Genomic DNA, 14,523 nt, shown 5'->3' with positions numbered 1-14,523 from the left:
ATCAGTGAGTGAATGAATAAATGAATGAAAATCAAAGGTGGACTTAGCTCTTATCACACTAATTTCTTTTCATTCTTTTTCTGAGATTAAGCCCTCCTTAATCTCCAATCTTTTACTAAATCTAGCGGGTCTAAGTTTGCTCTGTCATCTAGATTCATACCCTCTGTTTTCACTTCTCCTCCACAGAGAAGATCACTAGATGTCCATGGTTACTAATGTGGGCAGATCCCATTTTCACAACAGACTTTAACGTGCTTCTCTTTACCCTCTTCCTGCTTCCCCGGGAAACACTAACATCAACTTTCGTCAGTTGACTTAATCTCATTTCAATTCAGGAGCCTCCCTTCTTGGCACAGTTCCTCATAAAGTAGATTATATGACAGGGGCCTCACTTTTAGCGAATATTATTTCCACATATATTCGAAAACTTGAAGTAGGACAATGATATATATTAAACGGTGGTTTTTCTATTTTTGGAGGTCAATTCTTTTTTTCTTTTTTTTTTAATGTAGAGTCAGATTTTTTTTTTAACATCTTTACTGGAGTATAATTGCTTTACAATGGTGAGTTAGTTTCTGCTTTATAACAAAGTGAATCAGCTATACATATACATATATCCCCATATCTCCTCCTTCTTGCGTCTCCCTCCCACCCTCCCTATCCCACCCCTCTAGGTGGTCACAAAGCACCGAGCTGATCTCCCTGTGCTACGTGGCTGCTTCCCACTAGCTATCTGTTTTACGTTTGGTAGTGCATATATATCCGTGCCACTCTCTCACTTCGTCCCAGCTTACCCTTCCCCCTCCCCGTGTCCTCAAGTCCATTCTCTATGTCAGTTCTTAATGCGAATTCTCTAATGATGTTAATAATATTATAATTATGCTAAGATGTACTCAGCATTTACCGTGTGCCAATAATCTTACTGGTTTGGCGTTACATTATTATAATTTTTCAGGTTGAGTAAGTGATGAAGCTGAGACATAAAAAGGTTAGATAATTTGCAGGTCATACAGCTTCCTACTAGGTGAGGCAAGTGGGGGAAAATCCTTTTGTTTCAGGCATCAGTTTAAATTCAGCTCTATTCATGCTTTCTGTTTCATCTTTTTATATGAGAATTAATGTGCTTTTTTCCCCCAGACTTACCCTGCTTATTACAGGATATTATTATTATGCTCACATTCCTAACCTTTCCAGTTTGTGATCTTTAGGCATATTTGACAGAGTGTATGTGAAAGAGCTATTTGGACTTACCACGTTTTACACTGTAGATTTACAGTCAGTTTTATGACAGCCATCCAGAGCTCCAAATCCATCGTATAATACTCTTTCATAGAGAATACAAAATTCTGGAATTTTCCTCGTTGTTTGACATCTTGAACCTTGCTGAGCCATTTGAATATCCTATCCCACTGCTGAGCCCCCGACATGATGAAAGGTACCACAGCACTATTTCAGATGCATGGGTATGAAATAATTCTGGAACTCTGCCAAAATCCTTCTGCCTTTTGAGTTGTAAAAATGATTCTGATGTTCAATGGAATATGCACTGCAAAATACACCAACAAAACGTGTTGTTTACATGTGAGGCTCTATGGATGGGTGAGGATGAAGGAAAAAGAGAAGAGTCACACGAAACCAAATGTTCTTCTCTTGGCGTTTTATTATGTATGTGCCCCCCTCTTTAAAATGTACTTGGCTTGGTGATTTTTTTCTTAGCACATCTTAAATCCAAGATGTCCACATTCTCTACTCACTAAAATTTTGTGCTAGTGGGAAATACCTTGTTCCAAGATCCCTACATGTTGCTAAAATGGAAGCTCTTTCCAAAGAATTTTCATAATTGTAAATAAATTGAACATCCGTAATGTCACTCGTCTTCCTGTCAGATGTACTTTGGCTGAGTGGCAGGTGGGATTTCATGGGAGAGAGGGAGACATGTCAACAGATTTGGCCCCTTCCATTCCCCATTCTAGACAAACTCCTGGCAAACTCACCTGGCCCGGTGCAATGAGGAATTATTTTCCTGGATGTTTTGCTAACATTATGGGGAGTCCAAAGTGATGCCAGGGCCAAATAAGGGATTTATTTCTATGTGTTCACGTGTTAACTTTAGTCTCCCCAAAACAAGAGTAATTATGTCTGTGATCCCTTCTAAATTCAACATCTCACATGACTGCACCATCTAATATGAAGGGCCGTTAAGTTAACCTTTGTAGTTTTCTCAAAACTTAGTATTGCTCAGTATAAAACTTAAGTGGTAAATCAGAACATTTCAACTTGTGCATTCATTAATTTAACTAACATGTATTAAGAACTCGCTATGTTCTAGGTGCTACAATAGACTGGGGATGATAGTTGAGTAAGACATGGACTCTGCCCTTAAAGTGTGTTGTATTAAAATTAACTAGTTTTGACTCCTTCTCCCAAGTAGATGATGGGCAAATTTGGAGGGTAGGAGCCACGTCTTATTCATCTTTATATGCCCCACTTCTGAGACATTGCTAATAAATATTTATTGAGTTAAAAAATGTGTGTTCCATATGAACAAAATAATTCCCAGAGGAGAAACGTGTTATGACAGAGGCATGTTGTGGAAGACAGAGGAGGAAGCAGTTCTCCCAGTGAATTAAGACACCAAAGTGTGTGAGAAACCCAAGTGTGAGTGCTGGGCCTTTGCTTATCATAAATGCTTTCCAAATGCTTTGGTAAAATATGTTGGTAAGAGAAGAACTCCTGGTTTTAATATTCTTAAATAGAGAAATAATTCCTTGAGCCTGTTCAAAAAAGAATCAGTCAGGATTCAATCTCACTTTCAGGGACTTGATATTTGTCCTGGGGTTCTGTAATTTCAAACAGGGAACTCTCTTGGGAACTTGGAGAAATTTTATATTCTGTTTCTGTTGACCTAAAGCAAATAGACTACCAGTTATTTCTCCAGAAAGGGGAGAATAAAGGGTTTATTCGGGATCAACAAGGAATTGCTATTCAGGGTCTGCAACCCTGGAGAGTCCCCACAGGGCAAGGCAAGGAGAGCACTTTTATAGAGGGGGAAAGGAAGTTGGGAGGGCTGTAGTAGACAAGGAGTCCATGGCTTTTCATTGGCTGAGTCCTTCCCAGGAAAGGAGTCTTTCTTTTTCCGGTTGGGCTCTGTTATCATCGCAGGGCAGGAGAGCGCCTCCTGCTGGCCTCCTGACTATTGAGGTTTCTTGTTTATTAAATTTGTACAGTTCCAACTTCAGCCTACCATCCCAGACCTATTAGTATCTATTTGTTCTTTTTCCTTCTTGTCAAAAGTAGATTTTCCTTCCCAGACAACTTTTCCCTAAAAGTAGTATCTTAGTTAAAAGAAGTCAGTTTGTCACTTTGTATAGTCATGAAAAAAGCCCAGCGTAAAGCAGTTACTCATTTTCTGTGATGATGAGTCAAACTTTGAAATAATGCATGTTTTTAAGACAGACACTCTACCAGTCTCCATATATATATATATTTAACCAAAGGGTAAGTGCTTTCCTTTTCCCATTTTCAATCAGATATCCTGTAGGAAAATTTGAAATTTTTCAGAATGAGCAAACAAGTTATAAAGGGAAATAAACAATTTAAAGAAACATTGATTAGTGAAGCAATTTTAGTTTCTACCTTTGATAATATGCTGGTTCTCTTAAATATCCTTTTAGGTGTTAATTAAATACCAAGATAACAATTTAATTGGGTAATTTTGATGTCGAGCTAGAACAGGAAAGTAAAATTTGCCAAGGCAAAAGCTTCAGGATAATTGGCTTAAAAAAAAAAATCTATTTCATGATGCAAAAAAACAAATAGTGAGGGGGAAGTGAGTAAAATATGTATATGCCTTTTGTTCTCTCTCTACATTGAAAGAGAAAACATTAAAATAAGTAAAATTTTGTTTTACTTTAAAAGTAAAATTATTCTTTTAATAAAAATGATAGGCTGGTAGTAAACTTATTTTTAAAGCTTTTACTGTACCTTTTACCCTAGCAGCTTTCATTCGCAAATAAAAGCTTATGTGGTCATGTCATTGATCACTGATTCTAAGGCCCACTCTTGCCCTAAAAGTCGATGATTCTAATGGCTACACTGTATGCTGTATCCAGTATACACTGTACACTGCAGACAGTACTCTCAAACACATTTGGCTCTGTTGCCGCTTTCTTTTTAATTTATTTTTTTAATTGAAGTATAGTTGATTTACAGTGTTGTGTTAGTTTCTGGTGTACAGCAAATTGATTCAGTTTTTTATATATATTTCTTTTTCATAATCTTTTCCGTATGTTTTATTACAAGATACTGAATATAGTTCCCTGTGCTATACAGTAGGTCCTTGTTGTTTATCTATTTTATATATAGTAGTTTGTATCTGCTAATCCCAAACTCCTACTGTACCCCTCCCCCACCTCCTTCCCCTTTGGTCACCCTAAGTTTGTTTTCTATGTCTGTGAGTCTGTTTCCGCTTTATAAATAAGTTCCTTTGTATCATTTTTTTAGGTTCCACATAAAAGTGATGTCATATGGTATTTGTCTTTCTCTTTCTGACTTACTTCACTTAGTATGATGATCTCTAGGTCCATCCATGTTGCTGCAAATGGCATTATTTCATTCTTTTTTGTGGCTGAGTAATATTCCATTGTATCTATATACCGTATCTTCTTTATCCATTCCTCTGTCGACAGACATTTATGTTGACTCCACGTCTTGGCTACTGTGAATAGTGCTGCTATGAACATTGGGGTGCATGTATCTCTTCAAATTAAGAGTTTTTCTGGGTACATGTCCAGGAGTGGGATTACTGGATCATATGGCATCTGTTGTTTCTTGAGGTGGCAATCTGAACTACACATGAAATTGGAGGTGTGCTGTGGCCGTAGCTTTTCATAAAAGCAAGACAAGCGTGTAGACTTTTTCTAGTGCTCCTCTTGGAGCACCATTTGCCCTGGAGCATTAGGGACAATCTACGTTTTTCATCCTCAGCACACTCTGGTGGGTCTGCCTCCTGAATTGTGCCGACATTCCATATGTGCCATTTAACCACTTTACTCCTAGAGGCATTGCATGTACAGAACTCACTTTGGAACAATATGCCGCTTTCCTGCTTGTTTGCCCAAGACTCCTAGGAGCTTCCTGTTATCCATCCTCAAGAGCTTGACTTTTCACTTCTTAGATACTTAGGAGATTTCACTGACTGTTCATGAGTCAAACTGCCCCCACTAAGGAAGATTCCTAATGAGAATAGCTCTTACGTTCTCCATTCGGGATGTACCACCTTCTCCCTAATTTTTGCTTCCGGTGTCAATGCCAATTCTTTTTTCACAACAAAATAGGGACCCTGATCCCAAGGTGACTTTGTTTAAGTAATGGCCTTTGGTGTGGAACCTTGTCAAAGACCTTTAGAAAATCTTTCTCTTTCCACCCCTTTTCTTCATCCTGTTATATCTACTGAAAATGTTCTTTTAAAAGATCCCTTTGGAAAAAAAAAAAAAAAAAAAGATCCCTTTGTATTTAACTCTTTGGTGCCTCCATTCCCCATAGCCAAGTCCACCATCTCCACTCAGTCATTCAATTCCTTAAAGGTTTATCCAGTGCCAGGGCTGAGCAAGGTCTGAACTCAGCTGGTACTGGCCTGCTTCCCACGGTGTACATTCCTGCATACCCCGAATCCTTCTTTGTGACAGGGGTCACATTTGCAATCTGACATACCAGTAAATTCCAGTGACCTAATTTCACCCTTCAGTTCCTGCAAAACTCTCATTGAGCCGCCCTCCACTGGGTGATTTATCTAGATTTATTATGTCGATTTGGCAAAATAGCTCTGATACGACCACTCTTGGGTTTAATAGCAGTAATCTTGCATTTCCAGCAACAATACAGGACTGGTAATCTCCCTAGGACCTTCTGCATTAAAAGCTAAGGTTTAAGAATTCACCTGTGAGCTATCATCATTTCATCCTCTGGAGAGCTCTCTGTCCCAACATCATCTGTGGTCTGTCCTCTTTCTTGAGTTAAATTGTCCTCTCTGAGTAGCATTGACATATATACACCACCAAATGTAAAATGGATGGCTAGTGGGGAGCTGCTGCATTGAACAGGGAGATCAACTCGATGCTTTGTGACCACCTAGGGGGTGGGATAGGAAGGGTGGGGGGGAGGCTCAAGAGGGAGGGGATATGGGGATATATGTATACATATAGCTGATTCACTTTGTTGTACAGCAGAAATTAACACAACATTGTAAAGCAATTATACTCCAATAAAGATGTGGAAAAAAATATGGAAATTAATCCTGAAATTAACCCCAGACCATTTCAAAGCACTGGGTTTTACAGATCTTAAACTACTCTAAAGTAAATGTTGAAAATGTGAACTGCATAAAAAATAAAAATAAAAATAAATTGTTCTCTCTGACTCATTGAAAGAAACTTGCATTTGCTCTTGAGGTCTCACATATAATACTCTTCAATTTCTCTGCATTTTGAAGATTACTTTATCACTATATTACTCCTATTCTTCCACACTTTGTAGACTCTCCTGTTATTACTTGAACCATGTTTCAGCTCAGGAAGAGAAGCTAATTACTTCCTAAAGTAAAGTTATTGATACTTCCATTTATCCGTGCAATTGGGAATGCAGGGGATATGGAATAATTTTGAATGAGGTGGTTTTTACAAAATCATTGCATTTTTATTACAGCTACCTGCCCCAAAATTAGTAAACCACTTAATCAAAATTCTAGGGCACCTATTATAATGATTAATAGTCATTAATTAATATAAGGAATTTATTGTTCACTAACGCTATGTGAGACAAAGTGTGAGGCACTGGGAATTCAATTAATTGAGAGGACATAATTTCTGCCCCCAAGGATCTCACAGTGTGGAGTCGAAATACATGCAGACACGTAAATAAACAAATCAAGGTCATTCGGTGATAGGTGAGTGACAGATGCCAAATAATAGGTAAAAGTAAAGGGAAGAGTGATTGCTTCCACATCAGGGGAAGAACTGTTTTCGGAGCAGAGTGAATGATGATATTGAGCTGAGACTCCATGAATGGGTGGGAGAGTCCTGAGCAGAGCATAGGGGAAAGGGCATTGACAGGGCACTGTGGTGTGGAGTGCAACAGAAATGGTAGCAGACGAGCCTGGAGAAAACAGATAAGGTTAGAACTATATCCTGCGGGCAAACGGAGGCAACAGGGTTATAAATAATGAAGTACCATCATCCCTCGGTATCTGCAGGGGTTTGGTTCCAGGACCGCCTACTAATACCAAAACCCAGGGATGCTCAAGTCTCCTACAGACAACCCCTATATCCACCCACGGTTGCTTAAATCCGCAGATGCAGAACCGCGAATACAGGGCTCTGACTGTAACATGGTCAGATCTGTGATATGAGTGTGCAAGCAGAGAGATCATTTAAGAAGTTATTACAGGGCTTCCCTGGTGGCGCGTTGTTTAAGGGTCTGCCTGCCAATGCAGGGGACACAGGTTCGAGCCCTGGTCCAGGAGGATCCCACATGCCTTGGAGCAACTGAGCCCGTGTGCCACAGCTGCTGAGCCTGCATTCTGGAGCCCGCGAGCCACAACTACTGAGCCCACATGCCGCAACTACTGAAGCCTGCACACCTGGAGCCCATGCTCAGCAACAAGAGAAGCCACCGCAATGAGAAGCCCACACACCGCAAGGAAGAGTAGCCCCCGCTCGCCGCAACTAGAGAAAGCCTGCACACAGCAACGAAGGCCCAACGCAGACAAAAATAAAATAAATACATTTATAAAAAAAAAAAAAAGAAGTTATTACAGTGTTAAAGCAAGAGCTGATAGAAGCCATGGCAGTCGGAAGGGAAAGAAGGAAGTGGGTTTAATATACAGTGAAGTGGGTATATCTGAGTACCTCAAACATTTATTTGGTTGGTAGTGAATTAAGGAAGAGCAAAAAATCAAGGGTGACCTCTTGCCAAAAATTCATTTCTGGGTAACTAGGTACATGGTGATTCTGACAACCCAAAGAGGGACTGTAGGAGGAAGAGCAGGTTAGTAGTTTAGTTGGTCAGAGTATTACGAGAGGGCTTTGAAAGATAATGAGTTCTACTTTGAATATACTTGGTTTGATGCAGGATATCCAAGTGAAGATTTCTAATATGTAATTATGTAAGTCTGCTGCTTAGGCTTAGAAATATAAACAGGATAGTCACTAGCATATAAGACTGGGTCAGTTTTGCATTCTGCCTAGCTGCCTTCTAGGTACTATGCTAAGAACGACAGCAACAAAGATGAATAACAGATGATTCCTCTCTGGAGTCTAGTAAGGAACAAAGACACAATAATTTATGATGCCTTATTCTTCTAATATGTCAGATATCTGAATTTATTCATATAAATTACTTATTCTATATACTAAACCCTTGTCAATACAGACTCTACTTACCTTTCAGCTACATTATTATTTTAAATAACTCTTTTGATCATTCTTAAGAGTAGCAACCACCAAAGAAATGAATTACTAATATGATACACTTCTGGTTCCAAGGATATAATAAACAGTTTATTCCAGCTGGAAAAATCATTGAGCAGAAATATTCTACTTCTTATAGAATGCCCTTTATATCACATTTTGTGAAGGACAAGTTAGTTATACCTCTTGAATCAACAAAGATTTGGCTGCTCTCATGTCATTTAGGTAGGAGAACTATTCAAAAGAGCTCTTACTTTTGCCCCTTTAAAATACCAACTCCCTTTGAAAAGTAAATGGATCACTTTTAAGGACAGTTGGCTTGTGGGTAGGAAATGATTGTTGAAAAAAAAGTGTGATGAAAACGTCTCCATATTAACCCTAACTCTTTTAAAATTCAGGAATTACCTGACACACACAACTTAAGATTTTTCTGAAGCCTTGTTTAAATAAATTATAGAAACTGTGGCATCATCATACATAAAATTATTTTATGAAACCCAAAGTGAAAAGAATGTTCTGTAATTTTCCTCTCCAGGTAAATAGCACATATTTCTATGGCTACCAGTCTATGCTTTGAGCAAGGGGCATAGACAAAGAATAACTTAAAGATTCTGCAATCGCTTGAAAAAAGGAAACATCGAATAGAGAAGTTTTTCAGAAACGTGTTGAAATGTATTCATAACCTTTTTTAAAATGGATATGTTCACATAATGCATGCAGCTCTGTTGTCCTATGGTTTCTACAGAACAGAAAATGTCAGACTGTGTTATTGGACGTTCTTCACATGACATCTCTTTTTTTCTATCATCATTAAACAGGGAAGGCCATGGTAAAATTTCAGTATTTGCTGTCAAAATGGCTTTAGCCACATTGTGTGGAGGGAAGATCATGGACAAATTAAGATGTAAGTTATTCTCTGCATCTCTGTTTGCTTACCCCTCCTGTATACCACGTTTTCCTCTACCCCATTCCTGCCAGGTCCCCCTGACCATTTCTGACTTTCCTCCTTCTATGAGAGTTGTTTGAAATATAATCTTCGTTGATCCTTGGATTTTGTCTTAGAAATGTTTTCATATTAGATTAATGTCAATGAAATGAATGTTTTCCTTCTACGTATGGATTATTATTTTTTATAACCTGTTGAGGATCACCAGTTAGACTGTTCATGATACTAAAGTAAGATATACATTCTTTCACATTCATTTACTGTAGAACTGCCTCACAGGCATAAGTCCATCACCATAGAGAGACGAAGACCATGTTGGGCAACCTTCCGTTTCTCGATCATCTCAAGTCAAAGTTCCCGGCACAATTCCTCATTCTTCTCCACCAATGCTGTTCAAATCACTGGGCACTCCAAAGTTTCCAAAGTAGACATTGCCAGAGTGTAGGCATAGGAATTATGTACAGAAACTATAAACTGAGAATTAACTGATGCCAATAAAGACATGATAGCTAGAGTGTTGAGTGATTATGGGCCTTTTGTGTACATTTTGTCACTAAATGTGGTAGTTTTTTAACCAACAAAAGTGAGAGTTTTCTGATTTGTTCACATGTTTTAGGTAAAGAAGCTGAGACATAGAGAGTTAATCACAGATGGTACCAGGAATTGAACCCTGACTTTTTCCCCGTACACCAGTGGTTTTCAAATTTTAGTGTATATGGAGTCACCTGGAGGGCTTTAAAAAAAAATGGATTTCTGGGTCTCATTTCCAGAATTTTTGGTTCAGTAGGCCTAGAGTGGGTGTATAGCGGGCAAGCATTTTCATTTCTAACTAGTTTAAAATCATGTATAGGTGGCTGTTTTGAAAAGAAGTTGCCATGTAACCCTCTCCCTTACCCTAAATATTATGAGTCTGAGTTATAATGCCGTGTGACAAAGAGCACTGTCATGGGAATTGGGAGTCCCAGGTTGCAGGCCCAGCTGTGTGACTAATTTGCTGATTATTCTGTGGAAATCACTTCACTTCTTTAGTCCTCAACTTCCTTCTCCATCCTAAACTTGGGGACTTTGTTAGGTACCTGTAGGGTCTCTGTTGGCTGCAGGCCTCCATGACTCACAGCCTTTAGGCTCTTTTGTCACCTGCTGCCTGTCCGCTGCTGAATGTAATCTCTTGCTTCTTGATGCACTAACAGAGGAAGAATAAAGAAGGATACCGGGGTCGGGGTGGAGGGGGACCTTTATTCCTTTGGAATTTCCCCAGACATGTTCCAAGAAGAGTTATGTCATTGGAGCAGTAGATAAGGGGAACCCCACATAACCACACATCTTCCCTCACTCCCAGGAACCTCCTTTCATGGACCAGCCAAGTGCACTCAAGTTTCAGAGAAGCCCAAGCAGACCCTACAAGGTCCAGTTTAGTCTCTCTTCAGTTAGCCTGAAAGGTGTAAAACTTTAAAGACATCTACCTTAGTACTTGATTGAGGATAACAGCTAAATTAGAAGGTGGCAGAAACAATGTTCTTTTAAAAAAAATAACTTAGAGTAATCCCTAAAGCATTTCCTTCAGGGTTAGGCTGGGAAGAGAAAGTTTAGCAAAATGAACCAGGGCAGAAAAAGAAACTCCTGAGGGCCTTGCCTACTGACCCCATGTCACCCTTGGCCACTTACGCTGAGGACAGTAGGTAAAGGTTTTTTCCAAAGTCTTAAGAAACATTTCCAAATACTTATTCAATGTTAGGTACTTGGAGAAAAGGGTCCCTTAATAAAATAAGTTTGAGGAAAACTGAGAAAACCAGTTTTCTGCGCTTCAGAACTCCTCAGAGCGTTTCACTAACCAGGTTCATGCTGACCATCAAGGCCCCAGGTGCTTTCCATCTTTCCACTCAGCTCTCCTCTGTGTCAGATTTTATCCTTCTCCTGAAGGTAAAAGGGGGTACAGCAATTTCAGGAGTCACACCCACTCCAGAGGCCCCCAGCCCTTACATCTCATGGCCAGGGTGGCATCACAGACCAATTACTACATCAACCACTGCTAACAGGAAAGGAGTGCCCCTGATGGTCAGGGAGTGTTCCAGTCATTCTAACCTCCTGGGCTGAGAAGGGCCACTGCTTTCCCATAGCCCAGGATGAAATTTGGGGCCAGTAAAGCTGAAGGGGATGGTTGTCAGGTAAGCAACAAATGACATCAGCACAGTTACAAAATTCAAGATTTAACTAAGTGTTCGAGCAGATCTTCACCACCTGTCAAATCCCTCAAAGTTCTCCCACAAGTCTGGGATTTCAAAGCAAACAGTGTAACTGCTCCAGTGCTGTTTTCTCACCCCATCCCATCATTCACCAAATACCCACGATCAGTGAGCAAAGCGTGCATGCTTTCCAGGGGCCAAAGTCAATCCTCTGCAGCTCAGTGAAAGAAGTCACAAATGCACGAGTCCCACTGGAAAGAAACTGTTCTCCAGTGTGCAGAAATAAGCTTCAGAGAGTCACAAATTCTGTAGAGAAACAGACTGTGTGATCATGACATTTCACGGTACCTTCTGGCAGAGCAGCAGACCTGAACGTGCCCCAGTTCTCTGAATGAGGAGTCACTATATAGTTAATCCCAGAAAGGTAGTTTTAATGATTTCAAGGTAAGTCAGTTGAAAGCAATTTGGCCCAAAACAATTTAGCTAAAAGCAGTTTGGTTGGAAGAACCTCTCCAAAATGTTAATCAGAAATGAGTATCCTTAGTCACCAATATTTCAGTGATTGAATGAACAAATTGAATTGTTCAAACAGAATGAACAATGTTCATTGGCTGAATGAACAAATAAATATGGGCAAATCCACCCACAGACAGCCATGGTTGACTTTTTTTTTTTTGACTTTTTTTTTAATAGACCTTTATTGGAGTATAATTGCTTCACAATACTGTGTTAGTTTCTGTTGTACAGCAAAGTGAATCAGCCATATGCATACATATATCCCCATATCCCCTCCCTCTTGAGCCTCCTTCCCACCCTCCCTATCCCACCCCTCTAGGTCGTCGCAAAGCACCGAGCTGATCTCCCTGTGCTACGCGGCTGCTTCCCACTAGCTATCTATTTTACATTCGGTAGTGTATATATGTCCATGCCACTCTCTCACTTTGTCCCAGCTTCCCCTCCACAGCAAGCATCATGCTCAATGGTGAAAAACTGAAAGCATTTCCACTAAGATCAGGAACAAGACAAGGATGTCCACTCTCACAACTCGTAGTCAACATAGTTTTGAAAGTCCTAGCCGCGGCAATTAGAAGAAAAAGAAATAAAAGGAATACAAATTTAAAAAGAAGTAAAACTGTCACTGTTTGCAGATGACATGATACTATACATAGAAAATCCTAAAGATGACACCAGAAAACTACTAGAACTAATCAGTGAATTTGGTAAGGTTGCAGGATACAAAATTAATGCACAGAAATCTCTGGCATTCCTATACATCAACAATGAAAAATCAGAAAGAGAAATTAAGGGAACACTCCCATTTACCGTGGTTGACTCTTGGTAAGTGGAATTGTGGGTTTTCTTTCGTCTTCTTTTGCTGGCTTGCATTTAATCATAAAACAGGCGGAGTAATGATTTTATAATAAGCATTGCCTTTATAATAAGAAAAATAAAATGAAAGGATATGGAATGTCTTGGATTTTCCTTCTTTAAATTCTAATTCACTTTACGCCAATATGCCAACTACGCTTGTTTGGCAGTTTTTCTATTTTTGTGCATAGGAATGAAAGAGATTTAGTTCATTCCAACTAGTTCCTTCATGTTGGAGAACACAGGGCAAGAATAGTTGGCTGAAAATAATTTAGAAATTTTAAAAAGCAAAAAAGTAGAAAACAGCAGAAATTTTAAAGCTGAGTTTTAAAAGCTGCTTTAAATGCTTTAAAAGGGACAACAACCCCTAGGTTGCATCCCAATTTCCAGTACTCAGGTCCACCAGGAACCAATATGCAGGGTGTTCATCAGGTACCCCAGGCAGCAGAGAGTGTGAGGGCACACCCTGCAGGTGTGGGACATAGCTACCTATACATAAACGGACCTAATATAATATATTCTGTTTCTGTCAGACTGGTTTTGGTCTGATTATAGGCTGTTAAGGATCTTAAGGAATTCTGAATCCAGTGCAATAAGCCTGGAAAGTCAGGTGCTATTCTAAAGCTTCTGGGGAGGGCTTGTTTATGGCAAACACCTTGTATTTCCTGAGTTTCTATTACTGAACAGGTTGTTCGGCCTCCAAGCTTACCTCCAGGGTAATATTTCTAACTTGCTGGCCTGTCTTTAATTCTTCAGTACCTCCTTCATTACTGATAGTTCTTTATACTTGGCCTAGAAGTCCCCTTTGTAAGGAAATCTTCCCTGACTCAATCCTCGCTCTAGGAACCCTCTCTCTGAGCTCCTGCTGCACCCTGTACACCCTACCGCTCCTGTACTCACACCACCTTGTCACCGTACATGATGTCGTGTCATCCAGGATGCAACCACATCTCTGTCATCCCCAACAGACTGGGACCTCCCAGAGGGCAAGAACCATGTCCTGATTTTTCTGTATAACCATTGCTTAGCACAATTTCATGTTTATTAGGTGCCAGGTTAATTTTAGTTTAATAAATCAATGAATGTAAGTTCTTCTGAAGTATCATTGTAAGGTGCTGCAGGAAACACAAAGGTAATTTAGACTATGATTTAGAACCTTATAGAACAGTCCTATTGGAGAGGCAAAGTCTAAACATACAAGGTAAATGGCAGAAAAGTGTGATATAAAATTAATAATAAAAGCAGATAACATTTCTGTACCATATATAGGTGCCAAGTATGCATCTGTGTGCTTTTCATCTAGTAACTAGCTTAATCCTTGAAACAGCCCTCTATATTATATAGATACACATATATTTCATGTTATAAGAATATTACATATATGTGTGTATATATATGAGTGTGTGTGTATATATATATATATATATATATATATATATATAAAACAGAGGGCCCAAGATTAAGGTACAAACACATACCATGTTGAGAGCTTCCTCAGAGTCCCCTCATTTCCTTTTAAAAACCTGAGTGGTCATTAACAGCCACTTCCCTTTAATCCCAG

General features: G+C 39.4%; 1 protein-coding gene across 30 annotated transcripts in view; it reads left to right on the top strand.

Annotated features, from left to right (window-relative positions):
* The window catches only part of DTNA (dystrobrevin alpha), a 391,558-nt gene that overhangs the window by 303,481 nt on the left and 73,554 nt on the right, over positions 1-14,523 (top strand). For all 30 annotated transcript variants that reach the window (XM_067699356.1, XM_067699351.1, XM_067699358.1 and 27 more), the window contains one exon: positions 9,284-9,369. In XM_067699356.1, coding sequence (XP_067555457.1) covers positions 9,284-9,369 — 86 coding nt within the window. The remainder of the gene's footprint in view (positions 1-9,283; positions 9,370-14,523) is intronic.

Source organism: Pseudorca crassidens, chromosome 12, assembly GCF_039906515.1.
Source record: "Pseudorca crassidens isolate mPseCra1 chromosome 12, mPseCra1.hap1, whole genome shotgun sequence".
NCBI lineage: Eukaryota > Metazoa > Chordata > Mammalia > Artiodactyla > Delphinidae > Pseudorca > Pseudorca crassidens.
This window is presented reverse-complemented; position numbering and strand designations above follow the sequence as displayed.